This window comes from Lytechinus pictus, chromosome 2 (assembly GCF_037042905.1).
Source record: "Lytechinus pictus isolate F3 Inbred chromosome 2, Lp3.0, whole genome shotgun sequence".
NCBI lineage: Eukaryota > Metazoa > Echinodermata > Echinoidea > Temnopleuroida > Toxopneustidae > Lytechinus > Lytechinus pictus.
This window is the reverse complement of record NC_087246.1, coordinates 44458713-44479817: the sequence shown is the minus strand read 5'-3', so window position 1 is coordinate 44479817 and position 21105 is coordinate 44458713. Positions and strand designations below refer to the sequence as shown.

General features: G+C 33.7%; 1 protein-coding gene across 1 annotated transcript in view; it reads right to left on the bottom strand.

Annotated features, from left to right (window-relative positions):
• The window catches only part of LOC135153237 (F-actin-uncapping protein LRRC16A-like), a 75646-nt gene that overhangs the window by 16824 nt on the left and 37717 nt on the right, over nucleotides 1-21105 (bottom strand). The window contains exons 12-14 of the mRNA XM_064095659.1: nucleotides 20804-20907; nucleotides 13951-14013; nucleotides 1262-1413 (exon numbers count right to left, since the gene is read on the bottom strand). Of these exons, the coding sequence (XP_063951729.1) occupies nucleotides 1262-1413; nucleotides 13951-14013; nucleotides 20804-20907 (319 nt within the window). The remainder of the gene's footprint in view (nucleotides 1-1261; nucleotides 1414-13950; nucleotides 14014-20803; nucleotides 20908-21105) is intronic.

The following is a 21105-nucleotide window of genomic DNA, read 5'->3' as shown; positions in this document are numbered from 1 at the left end:
TCGGGTCACCAAAATTCTGTAAAAGTCCACGTTTGGTGGCCCAGTCAAGCTACCAAAGTTTTGTTAAATTGTAATGTTTTCTATTGTTTCTAGGGCCACCAAATTTGCTTCGCGGAATTGATGATTTTGGTGGACTGATCGGGCCACCAAGAAAAAGTTAGTGTGGAGCCATGCTGTAACTGATGGCAAAGATATGATTGAGAATCTGACTAAGCCCGCAGGAAAGCAAAATCACTCATGCGTTAAAGGGAATGTCTAACTTCAGTCAAGATCCAAAGATATTTGTTCTCCAGCAACAAAAGCTGTCATCATAATTGCAAATTTAGGTCAGTTTGGAATCACCCAAGATTTTCACTCACTTAATGGCTGCAATAATGACTACAGTTACAAGCATCCATATGGACACTTAAGTTAACACTGTAGGCTATGGCGGGAAATCATTTTTTAAAAAACTTTTTGGATGTTATGATGCGTATGATATAACATTTTAGGGTTTCTCCTTCAAGCATTATTGCATGAAATAACAGCATGCAGAGCCCCACACAGCCCAGATTTTTGCAAACCTCCACAAAGTTACTTAACCCTGTTAAAGGACAAGTCCACCCCAACAAAAATATTATTTGAATAGAAAGAGAAAAATAAACCAAGAATAACACTGAAAATTTCATCAAAATCAGATCTGAAATACGAAAGTTATGACATTTTAAATTTTGTCTAAATTTCACAAAACAGTTATATGCACATCCAGGTCAGTATGCAAATGAGGGGACCGATGACATCAGCCACTCACTATTTCTTTAGTATTTCATTATATAAAATATGAAATATATGAATTTTCTCCTCATTGTCATGCAGAAAATCATGTGGAATTTGATTGGTTTAACAGTTCGTGATTCAAACAAGATGGTCATATTTGTCAAATCCGTAAAAAATAAAATATTGTATAATTCAAACAATAAAAAACAAAAGAAATAGTGAGTGAGGGACATCATCGACTGTCTCATTTGCATGTCACTGAGTTGTGCATATCACTGTTTTGTGAAAAATAAGTGAAACTTTAAAATGTCATAACTCTCTTACTTTACATCCGATTTTGATGAAATTTCAGCATTATGCTAGTTTGATTTTTCTCTATTTATTCAAATCATCTTTTGTCTGGGGTGGACCTGACCTTTAAGTAGTGTGTAAAGTTGAGTAACTTTTATAAATAACTGGTTGTGAGTAAAACAACACCAACGTGAACCACCATTAAGATTCTCACCTGTGAGCAAATGTTCCTGACAGGTTAAGATGAACAAGGCTGAGGAAGCATCCTTTGTGAAGGGCTTCAAAGATGTGATTCAGAGAACAATCCGTGTCGGCTAGGTTCAGGTGGGTGATGGCATTGGACTGGTACAGGAAGTTGTACAGGTTCTGCCGCAAAAAAATCAAAATAAACGCAAATGATTTTTACTCTTCTTTCGAACAGAATGTACCCGGATTCAACAAGTGTTGATTGTATTTAGTATATGGTTTCCAAGCACATGTCCAGATTCCATGGTGTTTTTGAAGCTGGTTACCAATCTCAAGCAAAGAGGAATATTTGTCTGACATTGCGACAGTATGTGTATCATTTGCACAAGACATGACATCAAATCTCCTACCTGAATTTATATTTTCCTGTTCTCAATGAAATGAATAGAAATTATCACCTTGATACACGTAGATTGGCACTGCAAAACAATGCTTGCGTCAAATCACTATGAATTTAGAAAATGGCAGACGTTTTATTTTCTCTGGCATTTTTGGACTGATGAGATGGAAATGATTTGTTGGAAGAGATCAGGATGTACTTCTATGTAATTTCTTTTCCATTTAGAGCATTTTTAGAGCTTTGAAGGAAAAATTCAAATGCAGAAAATCTGTGATAGGTCCATGATTTGTGTATCTCCATCATATTTCACTTCCATTACTAAGCCATATCATCATATAACAATAAATTTGAATTCAAGGATTAAGTGTTTATTGTATGAAGTATTTAAATATTCTTTGCAGAAGAAATGATATGATGATTTTTTTTTTCAGATTAATGTTATGAGGTGAAAATATGAAACTTATAAAATGAAAATAACATAATTTGCTTAATATTTGTTTTTTTTTTATGTACTATACTATACTCTACATACAGGTATAATGTATATATCTAATTTGACTCTATCACCACTAAAATGCTTGACAATAGAGGGCATACTTCTTCCAAAACCACACTAAATTAACGTACTTTGGAAGCTGTGGTAGTGTTTCTTTTGCCTCTCATAAACAACGACAAATATGTTTAATTTCTCCTTTTTTCCAGAATGATATCAAAATATTCTCAATCATGAATGCATGAGAGAATTCAGGCACCAATCAAAGTTTTTATTAGATGATTCGATGAAATCAATTGCAACCAGGGAGTCAGGGACCTGTTACATAAAATGTTCATGATAATCATAACTTTGTATCATGGCAACCACATGACCATGGAAATCTTGATTTAGATTGGCTGCTCAGGGGTCCGTTGCAGAAAGAGTTGCGTTTAAACGCAAGTCAAAAAATCAATCGCAAGTCCCAAATGCGCGCTGTTGATTGGTTGAAAATCACGTTGCGCATGATTTTAGAGTTGTGATTGATTGCAACTCTTTCTGCAACGGGCCCCAGATCTGCTAACATGGTAGTTACCATTGATAGCAAAGTTATATCAACTTTATGTAAAGGGGCCCTGGAAGCCCTTTTCATCACTTATAAGTTGAGGCAAGAACTGCACTCTGAAGTCAGATAATTCAATGGTGAAAATAAGAAAAAAAATAATCTAAATGTGACTGCAATTTACTTAGCATAGTAGAGTTGAAAAGGTACAACTCTAGAAGTGAATACTGTTCCAAATCTAAATAAAAAGCTTGAAAATCTGTGTGCAACTGTGTTCTGTATGGTAATGGGATAAATGAACAAACATATCAGCTTAAATTTAGGGCGATACTAAAACAATTTAATCTTTCTATAATCCATTTTTCATGGTGAATTTGAATGTGGAGCAAACAGGTTTATACGAGCAGTGAGTGTACAGTAAAGGATGCCTAATACCATTGCTATGGGATACATGTATCATTATAAATGATGTGCGAAAGTGAATACATACATTTAGCTTTGAAAGAGATGAATATTCATGATTCTTTGTGGAAGCACTTTTAAATTGTATTAAATATGAGAATTACAGAAATAACGGATCAATCTAAATCAAAATCCATGTGAAATATTGATTTCGAATACACAGAAAAATATATGAATATATTTCAAGTATGTGCATTTTTTTCTAGTGAAGAAAGTAAACAAATATTGTAATGATAATGGCAATGAAAATTATGTACTGATAATAGCAATAAAAATATATTTGAGATTCATTTAAACAATTATTTTGAAGAAAAAAATAAAAACTTACATACACATATAAAATATGTGTCATGAACAAATAATAGAAAAATGAACCATTGAAAAAAAGCAATAAACCTTCAGAATTAAAGAGGTAAAAACAAAGAACAACTGAAAATGGAAGTTATTCAACTTTATATCATGTTTTTGTACAAAATAAAACAAAAAGGTTCAGGTTCCAACGAGGGTACTTCAAATACCTCATAAAACTCTTAATGATGATGATAATAATGAAAATAATAATAACCAATTGCATACCTTTATCAAGAAAATTCCTCCCCTTAAAACGTTTGAGGAAAATTCCACCTTGATGTTAAATTAGCACTTATAGAAGTAGGAAATTGAGAGTTTGATAAACACTGTCTCAATAAAAGTTTTATTTTAAAAAAAAAGCAATCTACATGTAAATGTACCAGAATTATGATTTTTTTTTTATTTTGTTTCTTTTTTATTTGGTGATGTCAAATGCAAACTCTTCTTTACATAAGTGTGTTATGCATCATGTATGATGAATTAATTTTATGAAATCAAAAACTTACATGTTAGCAGGCATCATATTTTTAAAAAATTGTTTGTTGTAATTAACACAAAGTAAAATCATTTCAATTACTGAAAAATGTTCAGGATATGTTTTTCTCATGTTCCTGCTTTCATTAGAACCAACTCAACATCTGGGTGAACGTCCCCTTTAAAATGTTGAAGACATCTGAAAGGATATCAATGAAGAGGGAATATCCTGGACACTCTAAAGTGAGTGACAGGAATGTTTCAAGAATGTTTATAAACCAGAGTACTAGTATCTTATAAACTCTCGTCTGAATAGCATCAAGCGACTTTGTGATATTCTACCTCTTACAGAATATTCTACATCCCGCAATAAACAAACCATGAAACTACACACTAATATAGGAGTTAACCAGTGTTGGACATCAAAATCTGTTTCCAACAAAAATACATCCCAAATTGGTGGCTACCAGGGAAACCATTCATAATTAATGTTTTAAAAAGGGAGGGAAATGTTCTAGAATAGGTCCTTTGGTAAAAAGAAAAAAAAAAAAAAATAATAATTATCTCTGGCAAAAGAGGTGTTTTCTATGTCTTGTAAATTTAAGCTACATTATACCTTGAAATAAAATAGAATATATAGTATATACACACTTTAAATAGCATGAAATTTCTTCATTTGTTTGTTTATTATATAGTTTTAAATCACAACAAGAAAAGTATCTCAGTTCTGTAATTGATGAACAATCAAAGTGTAGCTCAGCAGCATTGGTTTATCAAGATTCAGAAAAGAAGAATGATGTTCTCTTCAGTTATGACCTTGAATTTTTTCATTCCTTGCATATGCCTGTTGAAAAATCATTTATGTACCAAAAAAAAGTATCTGAACTATAATTTCTATGACATTCTGTATGCACATAATACTTACCTTTCTTAGAAATAAAGTAAAGTAGAATTAAACTAAATAAAGAAAATATTGTTAAAAAGTGAAGGGTGGAGGTAAAGAAGTGACAATATGCCAGACGAGGCTCCCTTACACTGAAAATAAATCACCTTTGAAGCAACACTCAAAAGAATGGATAGAAGTTGACAGAAATTAGAAATAGAATAACAGAACTTGCTTTGTAAAGCAAAGACAAGTTAGAAACAGAACTCATTTGTTATGAGTAGATAGTTCCTTTGAATGTAAGTACTTGAACAAATGGAAAAACAAATGCATGATTAACATAAACTTTAAATCATGTTTAAAAAATTATTGTTTTCTTGGGCAGGTGCTTGTGTTTTCTGTGCACAAAAAGTTGTAGTATAGAAGCAAAGCATGAACTCAAATATTTGTGCAAGATCGTCAGAAAGATTGCTAGGACAGCCTAAACCTAGCGATTGCAGTGAATTAGGAACAGGTTACCATTTTGCTTTGACATGGTTGTTAATTTTTAGAGAGTTAATTTTAGATGTACTCCTACACAGTGCTTAGCCCTAGTTTTTAGGCAAGGGCCCAACTGTAATTTTGTATAATCCGTAATTTGTTCTTTTCTGATGAAATATATTTTGTACTTGGTTAATGGTAAGGCAGGGTGAGGAAGAGTATGCTAAATAATTTGTTTTTGCATTGTTTTTAAATGAACTGCATTTTATACCAGATAAGCAACTGGGTGATGTATGCTTGACGTTGAAATTTGCTCACTTTGCAAAAGAGTGATATACTAGTCTTGCAAGCTTTCGATATTGAGTAGAGTGAACCACAGTAACTTCTGGATTAATTCAAAGTATGCTATTTTGATTTAGTTTGTGCTCTATATTTAAATCAAAATTTAAAGTTGATGCCCCATCCATCCATTTCACACTGTCATGACCTATAAAACTGGGGAATAGAAAAGATTATGTCATCTGTTTCTCCAACAACACTATAAAAAAAAGCTAATTCTTTAAAGTGAAAAACAAGCTGTTTCTCTTTTGACAGATTTTCAGTCCTTAAAAAGCATGTCAATACATAATGTTAATCTGTTCCTTCCAGAAACATTCCTTCTAGTCAAGTAGAACCACAACATGACCGTCAAGTTGGGTATATATGCAATTTAATTTGATACCAAACATGACATGTTTTTTTCGTAAAATATGAAAGTCATATTTAAGAGGTATGTAAAAAAGTGGACGTGGCCTATGACGTCAATTAAAAAAAAATGCCCAAGGGTGCCCAAGTGGCACCCGTCGGATTCTTGAAATAGACACCATACACTACAACTTTCATTTTAAAAAATGCATATATACCCAACTTGACGGTCATGCAATAATTTTGATATCTACCCGACTATTCAGTGTATAAACTGGAGTGTTACAACTGACACCAGTTGGTGTTCTTAGAGGACCATACCCTGGTGTTAAGATTACACCCTACAGTTTGAACATAACACTAAAGAGTGTACAAATAACAACCAAAGGTATTGCAACAACACCAATGGGTGTTGAACTGATACCAAAGATTTATCACTAAAATAAAATGACCGGTGTGTGGCCCTCTATAGTAGTATGAACACCGGTTTAACACTACAGTTTCTCATTGTGATCTAGAACTACAGTCTTGCTGGTTGAAGGCGTGAAATCAGACAGTAATTCGCCCACACCTGGATACTGCAAAATGATACTGAAGAGAGGAAAAGACTCCCTCTACTCCGGCGGCGACTTGATCGCTTTTTGGACAGACCCAAGAGCAGAGAGGAGGATTTTCTCGATGTTCTGCCCTGGTTGCGACCTAAAGAGGATGCGGTTGACTGAATGAATAAATGGTGAAAGATGGAAAGAAGGAAGGAAGGTATGAACTACTACAAATTCCTAGAGATACAGGCAAAGAGAATAACGGTAGTAATATATTTGTGTGTGTGAACTGTTATCAGTCAGCCCAAGTTTGATTCTCGCTGAATCAGGCATCATTGAGATAAAATCTAGTCCAAAATTGTTTGCCTGACATTTCAAACTGTTATCTGTTATATTTTGAATGTGAGGGCATTTGAAAAGGATCATTCCTTCATGATATTCTTTACAAATATCGTAAAGAGTTTTATGAGTGACAAGCACAGTAATCTTGGGCCATGAAGCATGCACACTTGGAGGCTGTTCTCACTACGTTCCTAAAACTAGTTTACTGGAAACTAGTTTAACGCATAGTGAGAATGGTCGAAGCGGTCGTTGGAAGCGATCTTCTAAACCAGTTTGGAAAACCACCTCGCGATGTAGTTTTCAAGATCGCTTTGCCTCGTTAAACTGGTTAAACTGTAGAATGCCTACACTGCGGTTTCGAATTTCGCGCGAAACATGTCACCCCTCTGAGAGCGTTTCCATAGCAACAAGAGCGCTTTGCGTGAAGTGATTTTGAAAAACCACTTTCATGTGATCAAGTGGGAACGCTAGCAAAGCGATCTTCCAAACTGGTTTCCTGAATTGGTTTCCAGTAAACTAGTTTTGAAAAGCGTAATGAGAACGGCCTCTTAGAATCCATGTTTGAATAATAGCATATGGTATCACAAATTATCCTAAGCCAAAATTTCAGTGAGAATCCACTTTAGAGTTGGATAAATCACCAAATTGCATTCGATTTTGTCAAATCTGAAACTAAGCCCAAGTTAAATCAAAATTTTAATCTCAGGATAAAACCGATGAAGCAACCCACTATTAGTGGCTTCATTACAAATAATTTTGAGTTTGTTCTGCTCAGAATTGCTGGATAAGAAGACATAGAGGGATAAGTTCAAAACTTGGGTTGATATAGAGAAGCCTACAGCAGTGTTTCTGCATGTCAGCAACAAATGGATAAAGATCCCAAAGAGATATTACATGGATAATTGGAGATTACAAAAAGGAGAAGCAGAAAATAGAAAGAGAGATTTGGAAGATGGAGAGAGATCACAGAGACCTACCACCCTTTCACATGGTAAAAAAAAATCGTAATATGAATTATGATTCCAATGAAAAATTAGGCTAATGACGAATATTTAGCATGTGTGAAACAAAACTAGAACATGATTAGAATCACGAACACTAATCACAATCACAGATTCACATTCTACTCCAGAGGTGAATTCCAGTTTAAGTTTAACTCAAATTATGGTACGAATTTGCTTGTGAAAGGCTTGACCTCCAAAACATCTTTGAGGGGGGGGGGGGGGGGCAGAGCTTACGTGACCTTTCAAGCACTTCCATAGATAATACAATTGTCATGCAATCATCATAGTTTGTATTTGCGATGCAGTGCTTGAAAAGTCACCAAGGACACATACCGCCTTCGCTCGGGAATTCGAATTCAAATCACAGTTTTCGAGTGAGTGTGTGAAAGGTCCGATGATTATAAAGACGAATGGCAATCATTATTACAATGATGATTCAAGATTCACGTGTGAAAAGGCCCCTAGTCTTATTTCTCTAGAATAAAATTTGACTAAGATAGGCATTAGCTAGGATTGAACTATATTCCAAGTTAAAGTTACTTAGAAAACAAATAACTTAAACTCCGATGAAGTTGATGCTAGCCGTTAACATTTTCAAGTAAAATTTGACACTGCAGGAATGAAGAAACTGTACAAAAACTTCATACATGCACAAAACTATAATTAAAAATGAAATTAGGTCCAAACTAACCAAATAATATTATTTCAAAATTCATATTCATTTATGAAACATATTGAGCTAGATTTTGTAAGATGTTCAGAAAATTAAGGGGAGGGCTTTAATAAAAACCAATGAAAGAGCTTTTAAATTAAATCCTTTTTTTAACTATTCTTCACAAGAAATAGAGAAATAGAGAAATATAATAATATGGCGAAATAGTATGGAATTTATGGAAAATTGGAGGATGATTACCAGTGTACCACACAGAGACGATGGGGGAGTGGTGAATAAGAGGAACTATTTTAGTAAGAGATTGAGATGAGAAAGGAGGTATACACTGTTAGAATTATGGTGTTAAGAACATAAGTCGGTGTTCTGAGGGGACAAAACATTCATGTGTTATGGATACACCATGGATTTTTTTACCATAACACCAAGGCTTCAATTAATGCAAAGCCATCAAAGTCCAAGACCATGCAGTGTAAAAAGTGGGTTGTTAACACTGACACCATTTGGCGTGTTTAGAAGACCACACCCTGGCTGTAGTGTCTGAATTATATTAGATGGCTCAGAATGGAATACCAGAAATATTCCAAGAGTTTGGGCAAATATTCCACGAATCACAGATGAGTGGAATAACGAGTGGAATAAAATAAAGCCATCCAATATAATTATCATCCCACCTCCCCCCCCCAAAAAAAAAAGAGGGGCAAATTTGATTGAACAAATCATATCACATCATGGCATCATCACTTCGTAGGATTAAATTGGGTCCCCCCCCCACAGATCCTGATTTGAACACACAAGGTCAGCATTGCTGTTTTATTTAGGAATTTCTGTACACAAGTCATCTCAAGGCATTTAGAACCCCTTTCATAAACCTATCCTCCAATTAGCCGCCTAATAGTAATGCGGATAATTCAATAAAAATTGCGTTCACAAACTCCGAAAATTATCCGCATTATTTTTACAAGCGCCCGTCCTGAAAAAGGCGGATAATCGTCATGACAACTGGACACGCCCCCTCCGATGCGGTTGTGTTGGAAAAGGGTGACCTTGTGACCGCACCATGGCAATTATCCGCATTATTTGGAAATACGTTCATAAACTAAAAATCTTGTCCCGATGCTGCTATTATGCGGATAATTGCAGCATCAAAATAATGCGGATAACTCTGGTCCTCCTCCGATTTTACGACCAAATTATGCTGCTATTAGCCGCATAATTGGGTTTATGAAAGGGGTATAGGATGCATATTCGGGCCATTTTCCTTGAGTGAAGGGATTGCGGGGGGGGGGGGAACTAATGGAACCCCACTTGTCAGAATAAAGTCTATACAGCCTTATCTCTTGTATCAAATCTAAAACATGGTCTGTCATTCTTCAGTTATTAATATTACTACAATTATCTGTTCTGCAAATACATATAAAACCCTATTGTGTGTGTGTGTGTGAGAGTGATTCAACTTCAAATAACAAGATAGGAATGCATCAATGGAATGTTGTGATCATTATCTGCAGATCAGTATGTAAACTGGAGTTGTTTCCATTATATTTTGCACTTTAATAGATTCATTCAGGTAATAAATGCAGTAGACTACTTCCTACTTTGAACTTTTACAGCAAAATCATGCAGAAAAATATTGCACACTTGACAGTCAAAGAGTTTATTGTAGACGTATGCAGAAAGCTCTGAACTGGCACAAAAGGAGCAAAGCGGAGAGTTGACAGAGAAAAGCATAAAAGAAATCAGAATTACAATACCATATTGGTAACTTATTTTACATCACAATTTCATGAAATTTTCTGTTTTACTTGTTTTCATTTGTTTGGAGTAATTTGAAATTGAACATTAAACCTATGATGTATTTGCATTTCATACCTATTGAGTACCTTCTTATCTAAAAAGCTACTTCAGATAGAAATAAAAGCAGTATCAATTTTTTATCATTCATTATATTTGCAAATCTTATGATACCCAGTAAACCATCCTCATTCAAAATCAAACAGACCTTAAAAATAAAAACCATCTTACATAATTCCCCCAAAAGAATCCAACAAAAAATCTACTTGTCATGCAGAATATATACAACCAAACAAGTGTAACTATGTTTCTTCCTATATTGTTTCTAATTCATGCAAATGCCAAAAAAAAGCGGGTAAACGTAGAATGCTACACCCAGTGTATACATATCATTCCACCTCTAAGGTATCCCATAAAACCTGTGAAGGCATGCAATGTGTCTAATTCACTTTGAAATTCCCCAAATCCAACCTACTTATGTGATGTAAAACAGATACTTTGGTAGATAGTTCCACGCGGAACAAACTTCCACGTGAACCCATCTCTGCTTTCTACAAGCATTTTATTTTTAGAATAGAGCAAGATCTAATAATGTCAAAACTTTACATGTGTTCTATAGACATGAAGAATAGAAAAAAATAGGTTACCGTTGGGGTAAATCGATCTTCCCTTCTTAATCCTGTTTTCTACGCATCACAAAATAGAGAAAAATAAGAAGAAAAACATTCTACATACTTTCATTCAGTTAAACAAAGAAAGAAATTAACAATAGAAAATGAAGAGAGAATATGATGTTGTACTCCTAAAAAAAAATTCATTGAAAGATGATGCGATAAGATTATTGTAGCATTTATTAGAGTCAGAATTCAATCTTCCATTCTTTTCCGATCTTACACATTCTCAAAAAATAAAAAATTCATGAAAAATCAAAGGCATGAGACAGAGAAATATGAAAAAGGATGAAAATTGCTGCCTTTGACGGAACATCCAGGGTGGGTACAGTAGAAAAAAGGGGGATTTCAGAGAACCACTGAAAAAAAATACTTGTAAATACATGAAAAACATTGAATAAGATATAAACATACTCGTGGTTGTTGAAACGTCTCTCTTAAATGACCATGAAGAACACTGGCATAAAATGGTGTAAGACATCAGGTGTGTTCTTCTATGGTATAGTGTAATCAGTCAGAGAATGACCACTCCATCAGGTCTTAGACTTACATCCCGGTGTTAGACTTTATAGACTTACACATAGGTGTTAAAACATAATACCAAACGGTGTTGAAATAACAACCAAATGCCACTGGCTGTCAAACTAACACCACAAATCTAACATCCTGGTGTTAGACTTAGACTTACACATTGGTGTTAAAACATAATCGGTTTAAAACACATTGGTTTCAAAACAAAAATAATAATATCAAACAGTGTTGAAATAACAACCAAATGCCACTGGCTGTCAAACTAACACCACAAATCTAACACTAGTGTAAATACCTGGTATAGTCAAGATTCAATAACTTTATATCATCGAACGAGCAAGTCTACATGTATATCAATCTTTTGCCGTGATGGGTTATAGAACAAAATGGATGAATCATAGTTTATAATGCATTGCAATAGTTCGCATATTGTTTAAATAATTTAAGTAGTAAATGAAGACTGTAGTCGACAGTAAGCACATGATACTTCAAAATGAAAAATGTAGTTGAAGTGTCCAATGCATCATGAGGGTTACAGGTTAGTCACTGGGTGACATTGCTTCATGGGTTAGTTTATATTTATAATGATACATGAATATTAATCATGACCTCGTTCGGCTAGTGCCACAATATCAATTAAACATCATTTTGGTACTCTATAGCCTGAAGTCACAAATGTATTGTAACAGGGTAAAAAAAAAGCATGGTCCATGCAAATTTCTCAATTTATCGCGCTTCATTTAAGCATGAATTTAGCATCCTCTGCCAAAAGCCTGCATTGACAATTGGACTTTTAATGTACACGATGAAATAAGCGCGAAGAAATATATGTACATGCAGTCCATGGTTTTGTATGATGGTATAATATTGAAACCATCTTTGTGAATTGTGGTCAATGGTATCAATAATGGGACACATTCATATTGTGCTTTACTACAATCCTATCTGAATGCAAAAGGCGATGTAATTAAAGAACGAACATTGGGGCAGCTTGTAAGTTCAAATTCTTTATACGAATGATACAATCTGGATAACCGATTAGTTCCTGCAACAAATTTGCATCTCCCATTGCTGATAAACTTCTGACAGCCTTGTTTCGGGATCCAGCTCCATTAACGAGGCTGTCAAGCTGTTAATTACCCTCATTAATCAAAGACTGGAGATTAGCATGCAAATTAGACTCAAACACCAAGATCATAGCACAATTTTTTTTTTTTTTAATCACTTTAGTTGGATTTTTTCATGATGAAACATGAGTTTTGGTAGATTTAGTATCCTCATAAGAAATAAGTGTTTATTACCAGCTACTAGAATCTTTACAACGCAAAGCATAAAAAGACACTTAATCGATTTGTGAACATATACATGTACCATATAAATCTGTGAGATATTTCTCTTAGTTCAAAGAGATGATTTAACTTATTATAATTCCAAGTAGAAAACTATTAATTTCCGCTTTCGGACCAGTTTTTGCTTGCAGGGCAGTACACGTACATGCTATTTGAAGTACAAGATTTTTCATGCTTGCATTTCTAAATGGAATGAATAAGGCATTTCATATCAAGGGAATGGAATTTGTTTAGTTTTTGGGGAGAGCCATCAAAATTTATTGTAATCCAGGTTTGATATAGAAAATACACAGAAGTCCCCCTCCCAAAAATGAAAAAATGAATCTTTATCGTACATGCCAAATATATTCTGAATATCACAATTTTAGAAATAGAAAAAGTGAGTTCTCTTTAATGTCTTCAGAAAAAAAAGTTTGCCTTTCATTTGTTTTTTTTTCTGTCAAGATGGGAGTTAGGAAGGACGGACGAAAGGCAACATTCATGTTATGATACAAATGCTTATAAATGCACTGAGATTAAAAGACAAAGTAGGACAGGAAGACAATCAAGGAGTTGAGAAGACTAGGGAAGCAATTCATGAAGTATGAAGTCAGTGATTTACACTGACAACTGTTATAAGCTACTGAAATCCTTGCATCTGATTGGCTTAGAGCAAATATGTCATTGAAAATCAGACAAGGTGCTTCATGAGACAACCACCAAGATAATGTCTCGCTGGCTTGTTAAAAACAAAAAGACAAAATATCACATTATACAATCTTGTCTTGTCATCCCAACAAAGTCAACTTGACCAAGATCCAGGACTTTTGTCTTTTTGATCTCTCATTTTAATAGTCAATTTGACAAAACCCATTTTGTCTTCTTGTCTTCACAACTCCTTTTCTTTGTGTACAAGTCTTTCTCTTTTTGTCCTAAATCATCTTCCAATCAGCATACATTTAAAACTTCTGAATGTTATACATAGGAGGACAGGAGGAGAGGAGGATGGAAGATTACATGGCCAAAGGCAACCAATCGTTGCCAATTTTATACATTAGTAAACCTACGTGTATGGAGGGATCTGGCCACGGTTTGGCATTGCGGGAGATGTTGCCAATAATGTTCTGAAGCTAGAACAAAACACAAATAGAAAGAAAATAAAGAAACATAATTTCCAGCAAAGAATAGGAATGAAAAATCATATAAATCATATCTGACATGATAATAGTGGATAAATTTAGTTTACCTTTGGAGATAGTCTAAATACTTGTTCCAGCTAATGGTCATATTAAAGAGAAGTGAATTGATATACACAGTGCGTCCCAGAAAAAACGAAACCGCGATTTATCATAACTTAATAACAAATACAATAGACAAGTGACCTACCATTGTAAAGCTTAGAATCTCCTCTTTCATCTGAAATTACTTAGAATATTTCTCATTCACGCATGACTGAGCAAAAACAATTTGAAGAGATGATACCAAAAAGTCACTTGGCGGGCTGTATCTGGGTTTCAAAAAGAAAACCACATTTTTTAAAAATTCGATATCTGCTCTTCAATTTGATACCTCAATTACTGAAAATGGTCTAAAAATAATAAAGTTCTGGTTATTTGAAATAAAGCTTGAATTTCAATAATTTCATAAAATTAAGAGGCTTTATGGGCTAGCGTTTCGAGTCACTCAACACTCCGTTTTGTTGACGATCAGCCATGCATTAAGCCTTTTGTTAACCGCGCGATAGCTTCTGTGGGAAACCGGTGAAAAAACGTTTATTTAATGAAATTATGGAAATACAAGCATTGTTTCGAGGGAACAGCACTTTTTTACTTCTTGACCATTTTCTGTAATTAAGGTATCAAATAAAAGAGCAGATATTGAACTTTTTAGGAATGTGATTTTCTTTTTGAAATTCAGATACCCCCCGCCAAATGAATTTTTGGTATCCTTTCTTCAAATTGTTTTTGCTCACTTATGCGTGAATGAAGAATAATCTAAGTAATTTCAGGTGAAAGAGGAGATTCTAAGCTTTACAATGGTAGGTCACTTGTCTATTGTATTTGTGATTAAGTTATGGTAAATCATCGATAAATCTCAGTTTCGTTTTTTTCTGGGACGCACTGTATATACATGTATATGTATATGTTTGTGTAATGAATTTTGAAAAAAAAAATAGAGATGTATGTAAATAATGTGCCATGACAAAAATAAGTACTTCTATAAATGGAAATATGGCTTTATACGGTTATAAGTTCGTGTAAAGATATAATATAGACATAAAGGTGAAACAATGAAGTTGTAATTTGAGGACGAGGTGGTAATGCTTTCATCCAAATATTAGAGAAAAGGAGAAAAATTACATGGACATTCTGTACATAGCGCTGGACATGCCCTTGATCATTGAGCTGGGGGTAGAGAAAAGTATTTCAAAGATTAGTAAAAATTATATCAAAGGCAATATCATTACCAGGACAAGATCCATAAAAATCCATAAATGGGGTCTGGTTTTTAAAATAATTTTTATATTTAGTCAAGGTAGAGCCAGTACAAGTAACAATGTAATTGGAATTTTAAAAAATCTTGTGGCTATTCATGAAATATTCTCTCCTCTGAATTTAAGTACAGGAGCCCATTGCAGAATGACTTGCAATCAAATGCAACTCCAAAATCTAATGTGACTTGCTTTTCAACCAAGTAACAAGAGATGTCTCTTTCGTCTTTCCCTGCATGCAGATTTTCACAGCAGCTTTCCCAACACTTGAGGATTAACAGCATAGATGAGCTGGGCTCCCCAAGAAATTCTTGTTCAGAAGTTTGTTACAGACCCCAACATTCAATCAGTCAAAATGGAAATGAACAATTTTTTTGATAAAATTACTCAATTAAAGAATACAATGCACACTGTCATTGATCAGAAATGTCAACCTTGTTGTAGATTGAGACTGCATATGTGCTGGCTGGGGTCAATAGAAAATATAGGTTATTACATTACCAAGCCAACTTTGAGTTTAGAATGATTATGTAGGTTGATAATTTGAATCAGCATGGGGTATTATAAGAGAAATTTCAAAATGCAAAATGAGCATCTGAGCAACTCCAACTTAAAATCATGATCAAACAGTATTTTTCATTTTCAAACGAAAATTTCATTCTTAATATTCTATAATAATAACATTGGATCATATGTAATCTTCGTTCAAGCAAAAATATTTTTCTTATACACAATTTTATTCAATTATATCCGTTATAATAATAATCTGACAAGGTGATTGGTCTTAACCCCATCATGTGACCAAAGATAGTTCCAACCAATGCCATGAAATTGGCACAAATGCCATGAATCCTGACATCTGACGTCACAACCCAGAAATGGTACCCCGAGCTGTGACGTCAGACGTAAATAGTTCAAAAAATAGTTACAGCTATGGGCGGAGCCTAAACCAAATGCATGTGCGTGCAATGGGCGTACATGTATGTGATCAAGGGCATCAATCATATCACCAAAGCTAATTAATAAATTCTCTCTCAAAGATTGTTATTCATTCGATTAGATTTACATTCCTATATGATGTATTTAATTCCGATGAAGGATATAAACCAGATATATACGACCTTCGATCGGAGGTTTGGTTCAATGTATGACAAATCATTTCATCTGTTCATATTTTTCTTTATGTCCATAATATATTTTTCACTATAATACCTGCTTTAATATAATAAATTCAGAGTCATATTACAACATTAATAATCAAATGAATATAGTACAAAATCATTACAAAAAATTGTAATATGGGTTTTGTACAAATATTTGCCTTTGTACAAAACCCATGGGGAAATGTAAAAATTCATGAGTACTGGTAAACACAGGATATTAACAACTGCCTTATCTTTTTTTAGATTGTGCGTGTACAAAACCCATGGGAAATACAAAATTTGTTTGTAAAACATTTCAAGATCATATTCCATCCATATTCCTCCTCTTAACTTTTTGGTTCAACAAAGATCAACTAAAGTCAGGCTGAACTTTGTCCTTTAAAATGCGAGACTTGGGATTAAATAACTTTCTAAAGGCTATCAATTGCAACACAACTCAGTCAAACATGCATGAAGTTAGTATCACTTCCCTGACATAAATCCCTGCTAACAGATGCACAAATGTTTGCAATCAGTCGCTAAATGACAATAACCAATCACTATCATTGTTGCAGATGCATTTTGTTCATAACTCTGATCAGCAACCAATCAAAATTGTTCTTTCATATTTGCAAGCCATCTCAAACCGTTGTTTTACTGGACCCTGATTGAGGTTTTACTCTGCCCTTTCAAGTACTTTGAAATGTTTCCTCATTGTGCTTAATTCCCACTTCAGTGTTTCTGCTAACAAATGATTTATTGACCAATTTTGGTTGATAAGGCAATAAAATCAAGACCAGAGCATCTCCATGCTGTCCATGCATCACAGTAGTCTTGACAAGTATTGTTCTGTATACTATCAGATCAACCCATGAACATGACAACTACTCATGCTGTGTGTAAACTTATGAAAATAAGATGCAAATAACCACTGTGCAAATTCGGATCCATGTTTATAATCAAAATTCAACTGCCAATAATGCTCTAAGAATGATATAAAATCAAAGGTGGATTTATAATATGTAGGCCTAGAATATTTGAAGACGGCATTTTACAAAGTATATCTTCTTTTCATTTGAGCCCTGATTATGCTTATCAATATCATAGCTTAGTGAATAGAATAATATTCTCAAGTTATACACCATACGTCAGGAAATCATTTTCCTGGTATTGCATCGTAATTTGCTCCACATTTTTTGTAAAGACTGCTCCATAAAATATTTTACATTTACATAGGGCTGTAAGAAAATAATTGAAAGCCTTTCTCTTACAACCAGAAATCCTGATCAAATTTAAAGGTAAAATTATTCCCGACATACGTGCAGTGCCATTCATGCACATTTATGGGGCAATACACTTTTACTATAATCATAACATGATTCGATCAATGCAAACTCCAAAAATTTCTCTATATCCTCCTCTTAATCTTGCTTATAAATATATAATTTTTATCATGACCTCCTCCCACCCCTTCCTCTCCATTCCGTTTACTACTATATATGCTCCATGCAACATGCCCCCACTCACCAGCATATGTTGTCGCACATGTTCAAATATAGGTAGTCCTTTCTGTATGGTGGGCAAAAACCAAGTCAGCAAAATTTCTTTCTCCTTCATAATCTTACAGAAATTAATCCAGAAAAACTATGGATTCCATCCTGATTTTTCATCTACTCTAGGAAACATTCTCGATTTTGGCTGAACAACTCACACGCTGAATGAGAGCTGAAACTCCCGTCGCAAACAATGATTTCATGAAAAAGTCTTTGAAATCAATGTCAATTGTCACCATATAATCGTAGATCTAGATGTAGTACACTTTATATGTAAACTTGACTTGTGAGATCAAGAAATCTAATCAAGCTCGAAAGCAAGGACACACTTGCGAACACAGATAGCAAAAGCGGGAACATGTATTATTATTGCTTGGAAAAAAGGTTGAAGCTCTTGTTTTGGTTATTTAACTGTAATTTGAATTTAGTTCCTGAAGCAAAAAATAAAAATAAATGAAATAAAAAGGTGGACAATTTCTTCACAAGGATTAGACATTGAAATGAATCTACACGTGGGGGACTGTTTCATGAAAAATCCTGTCAGTAAATTTCTCCTAGAGATGTTATTATAAGCTCCTGCAAATCTTGGTCTCTGATTGGCTAGGGGCATATTAGTCAGTGAAAATGCTTCCCTGATAGCTAGATAAGTTAGATGAGGAAGTGTTAAAATTTTTTGAAACAGACACCTTTGACATTTTAAGTAGAGTCCGAAGTTTTCCACGATATAGGAAAAAGAAAAAGGATGTAATTCAGGAAGAGCAAGAAATTGACAAAATTTCACAGAAAGGGATTTTTCATGCAAAAAATTTGAATGACGAAAAAAATACAGTGAAAATAAATTCATTACAAAAGTGTTCATTTCTATTTAAACAAAAATTGATACTGAAGATTAGAGTTTTGGGAACTGCGCATGTACAAGGCCTCTTGGCTTTTTTTTTTTTGCAGTTCTTGTTTCATTTTCATTTCTACTTTTGCTTGTTGATAATTTTGTATATTTTGTATTATGTATATTTTTTACTGAAAATTGAATATTCCTTTATATTTACCATATTTATAATCATTATTTCACATTAATATTTCTACTCCTGTAAAGGAAACACCCCCTCAAATATTTCAGTGAGAAAATCCTGCACAATATATGCATCTAAATATAATGATTGGAAGATTCTAATAATGAATTGAATTTTGTTGAAAAAAAGACAAATATGGGCTATTTTATACAGATTCTAGATGGAATGCAAAACCACTGACAAACTGTTCTAATCTTATTGAAAGAGACAAATACAGACTTGTATTCAGATTATTTATATGTAAATGTATATCTATATGAAATATGAGAAACTACCTTGATGTTTGTTTGTGGATCAAGCTGTACATGTAATGTAAATACATGAAAATAAATGATTGAATATAAATATTAATGGAGCATTTTTATCTGATATTTTACAGCATAAGTACTGATGGGAAAATTTCTACATTGTCCCAGAATCATTTTAATTGTCTCAGAATCATTTTAATTGATGAAATAAATCTAATTCATGTTTTCATCTGAGGAAGATTTCTCAGGAAGAAATGCACTAAAGGTCTTTGCTTGTGGTATTCTACAAAACTAAATGAACCCAGAGTAAATATAGTTTGATTATATATAAATCCAGTTTTTTCTAGGTCATCTTCATGGATACCAAAAATGTAAAAATAATTACAGTATTTTGAGGGATGAAATAAAATACTTTGTTGGAAAAACACTATTTTTAACTCTCCAAAAGAAAATCGGTACAAAATGATGCAAATAGAAAACAGTTGGCATCTCTTTGTCTTACTTGCTATTATAAGTACATGAATTGAATTTTGTCTACAGGCTCGACAATTCAATACCACATACAGACATTAGTATTAAATATATTGTTTACTGAATGATGATACTGATTAATGATTAATAAGGGCAATTTAAAGTAATACGATCAACTGAACAATCATGTGTAAGTTTCATTCATCTCAAAAAGGTTACAATCAAGATCAATTTTATCAATTTTTGTTACAACTCGAATGAGAGATTATTCATTAGATGATCATTGGAGGGGATTAGTTGAGCAAAAACATGTGACTGTTCGATGTTAAATATGTTAAATTGGAAAAAAATTGATGTTAAAAGAGAATGAATCCCTTGGAACAAGTTAGTTGTATAAAAACCAAAAATCAAAGAATATCAATGAAAGATCAAGAACAATCAGACAAATAATTAGAAAGTTATTAACATTTGAATGTCGAAATCATTAATGCCATGAAGATCCTCCTATTGGCAATGTAACCGAGGTTCGTTATGTCACAACTCTCCCCTTTGGACACTGGAAATATACCCCAAAACATATAATTTTGCTCATGCTAATGACAGTGCAAACTCTTTGTCAAAATGTTTTATGAAATCCCTATTACATTCCTCCTATGTAAAAAAAAAAAAAAGATCACTGGATAAACTTGATTAAACTTACAATTAAGTAAAATAAGTATTAAGGAAGTGGGGAGTTATACAAGTCTAACATCACACATTTTGGTCACATTGCACATCATTAGTGATCTCAACATTCAAAGTCTCATAACTTTCTTATCATTTGTTCAATTTTTCTCAAACTTTCAATGTTTTGTTTCTTTGATATTTCGGTTTTCACACAAGCTAACTTATTCGCAGGGTTTCATTCTCCTATAATCTTAAGCGGATAGAGAGACGGATTCTTACCCCATGCTGAGCATCCTTGAATGCATTTCCTGATAGATCCAAGACCTTTAGAGTTGTAGGAATGAAGTTGTTTTCTCCAAGAGCCTTCCCAAGATGAGATGCACCTGTGATCATAATCATATTCATATTTGCATTATTTAATAAGCATGTATCAATATCGCTTTTAGCTGTTCTTTACCCAGCAGCTGTTTACTAAGCTAATTTTTTTTACCTTGACAGCCATCCACAGCTCATCTTTCAGCGTCCACACTCAATTGCTAGGCATATATTATATAGGCTCTTGCATTATAACGGGTAACCAT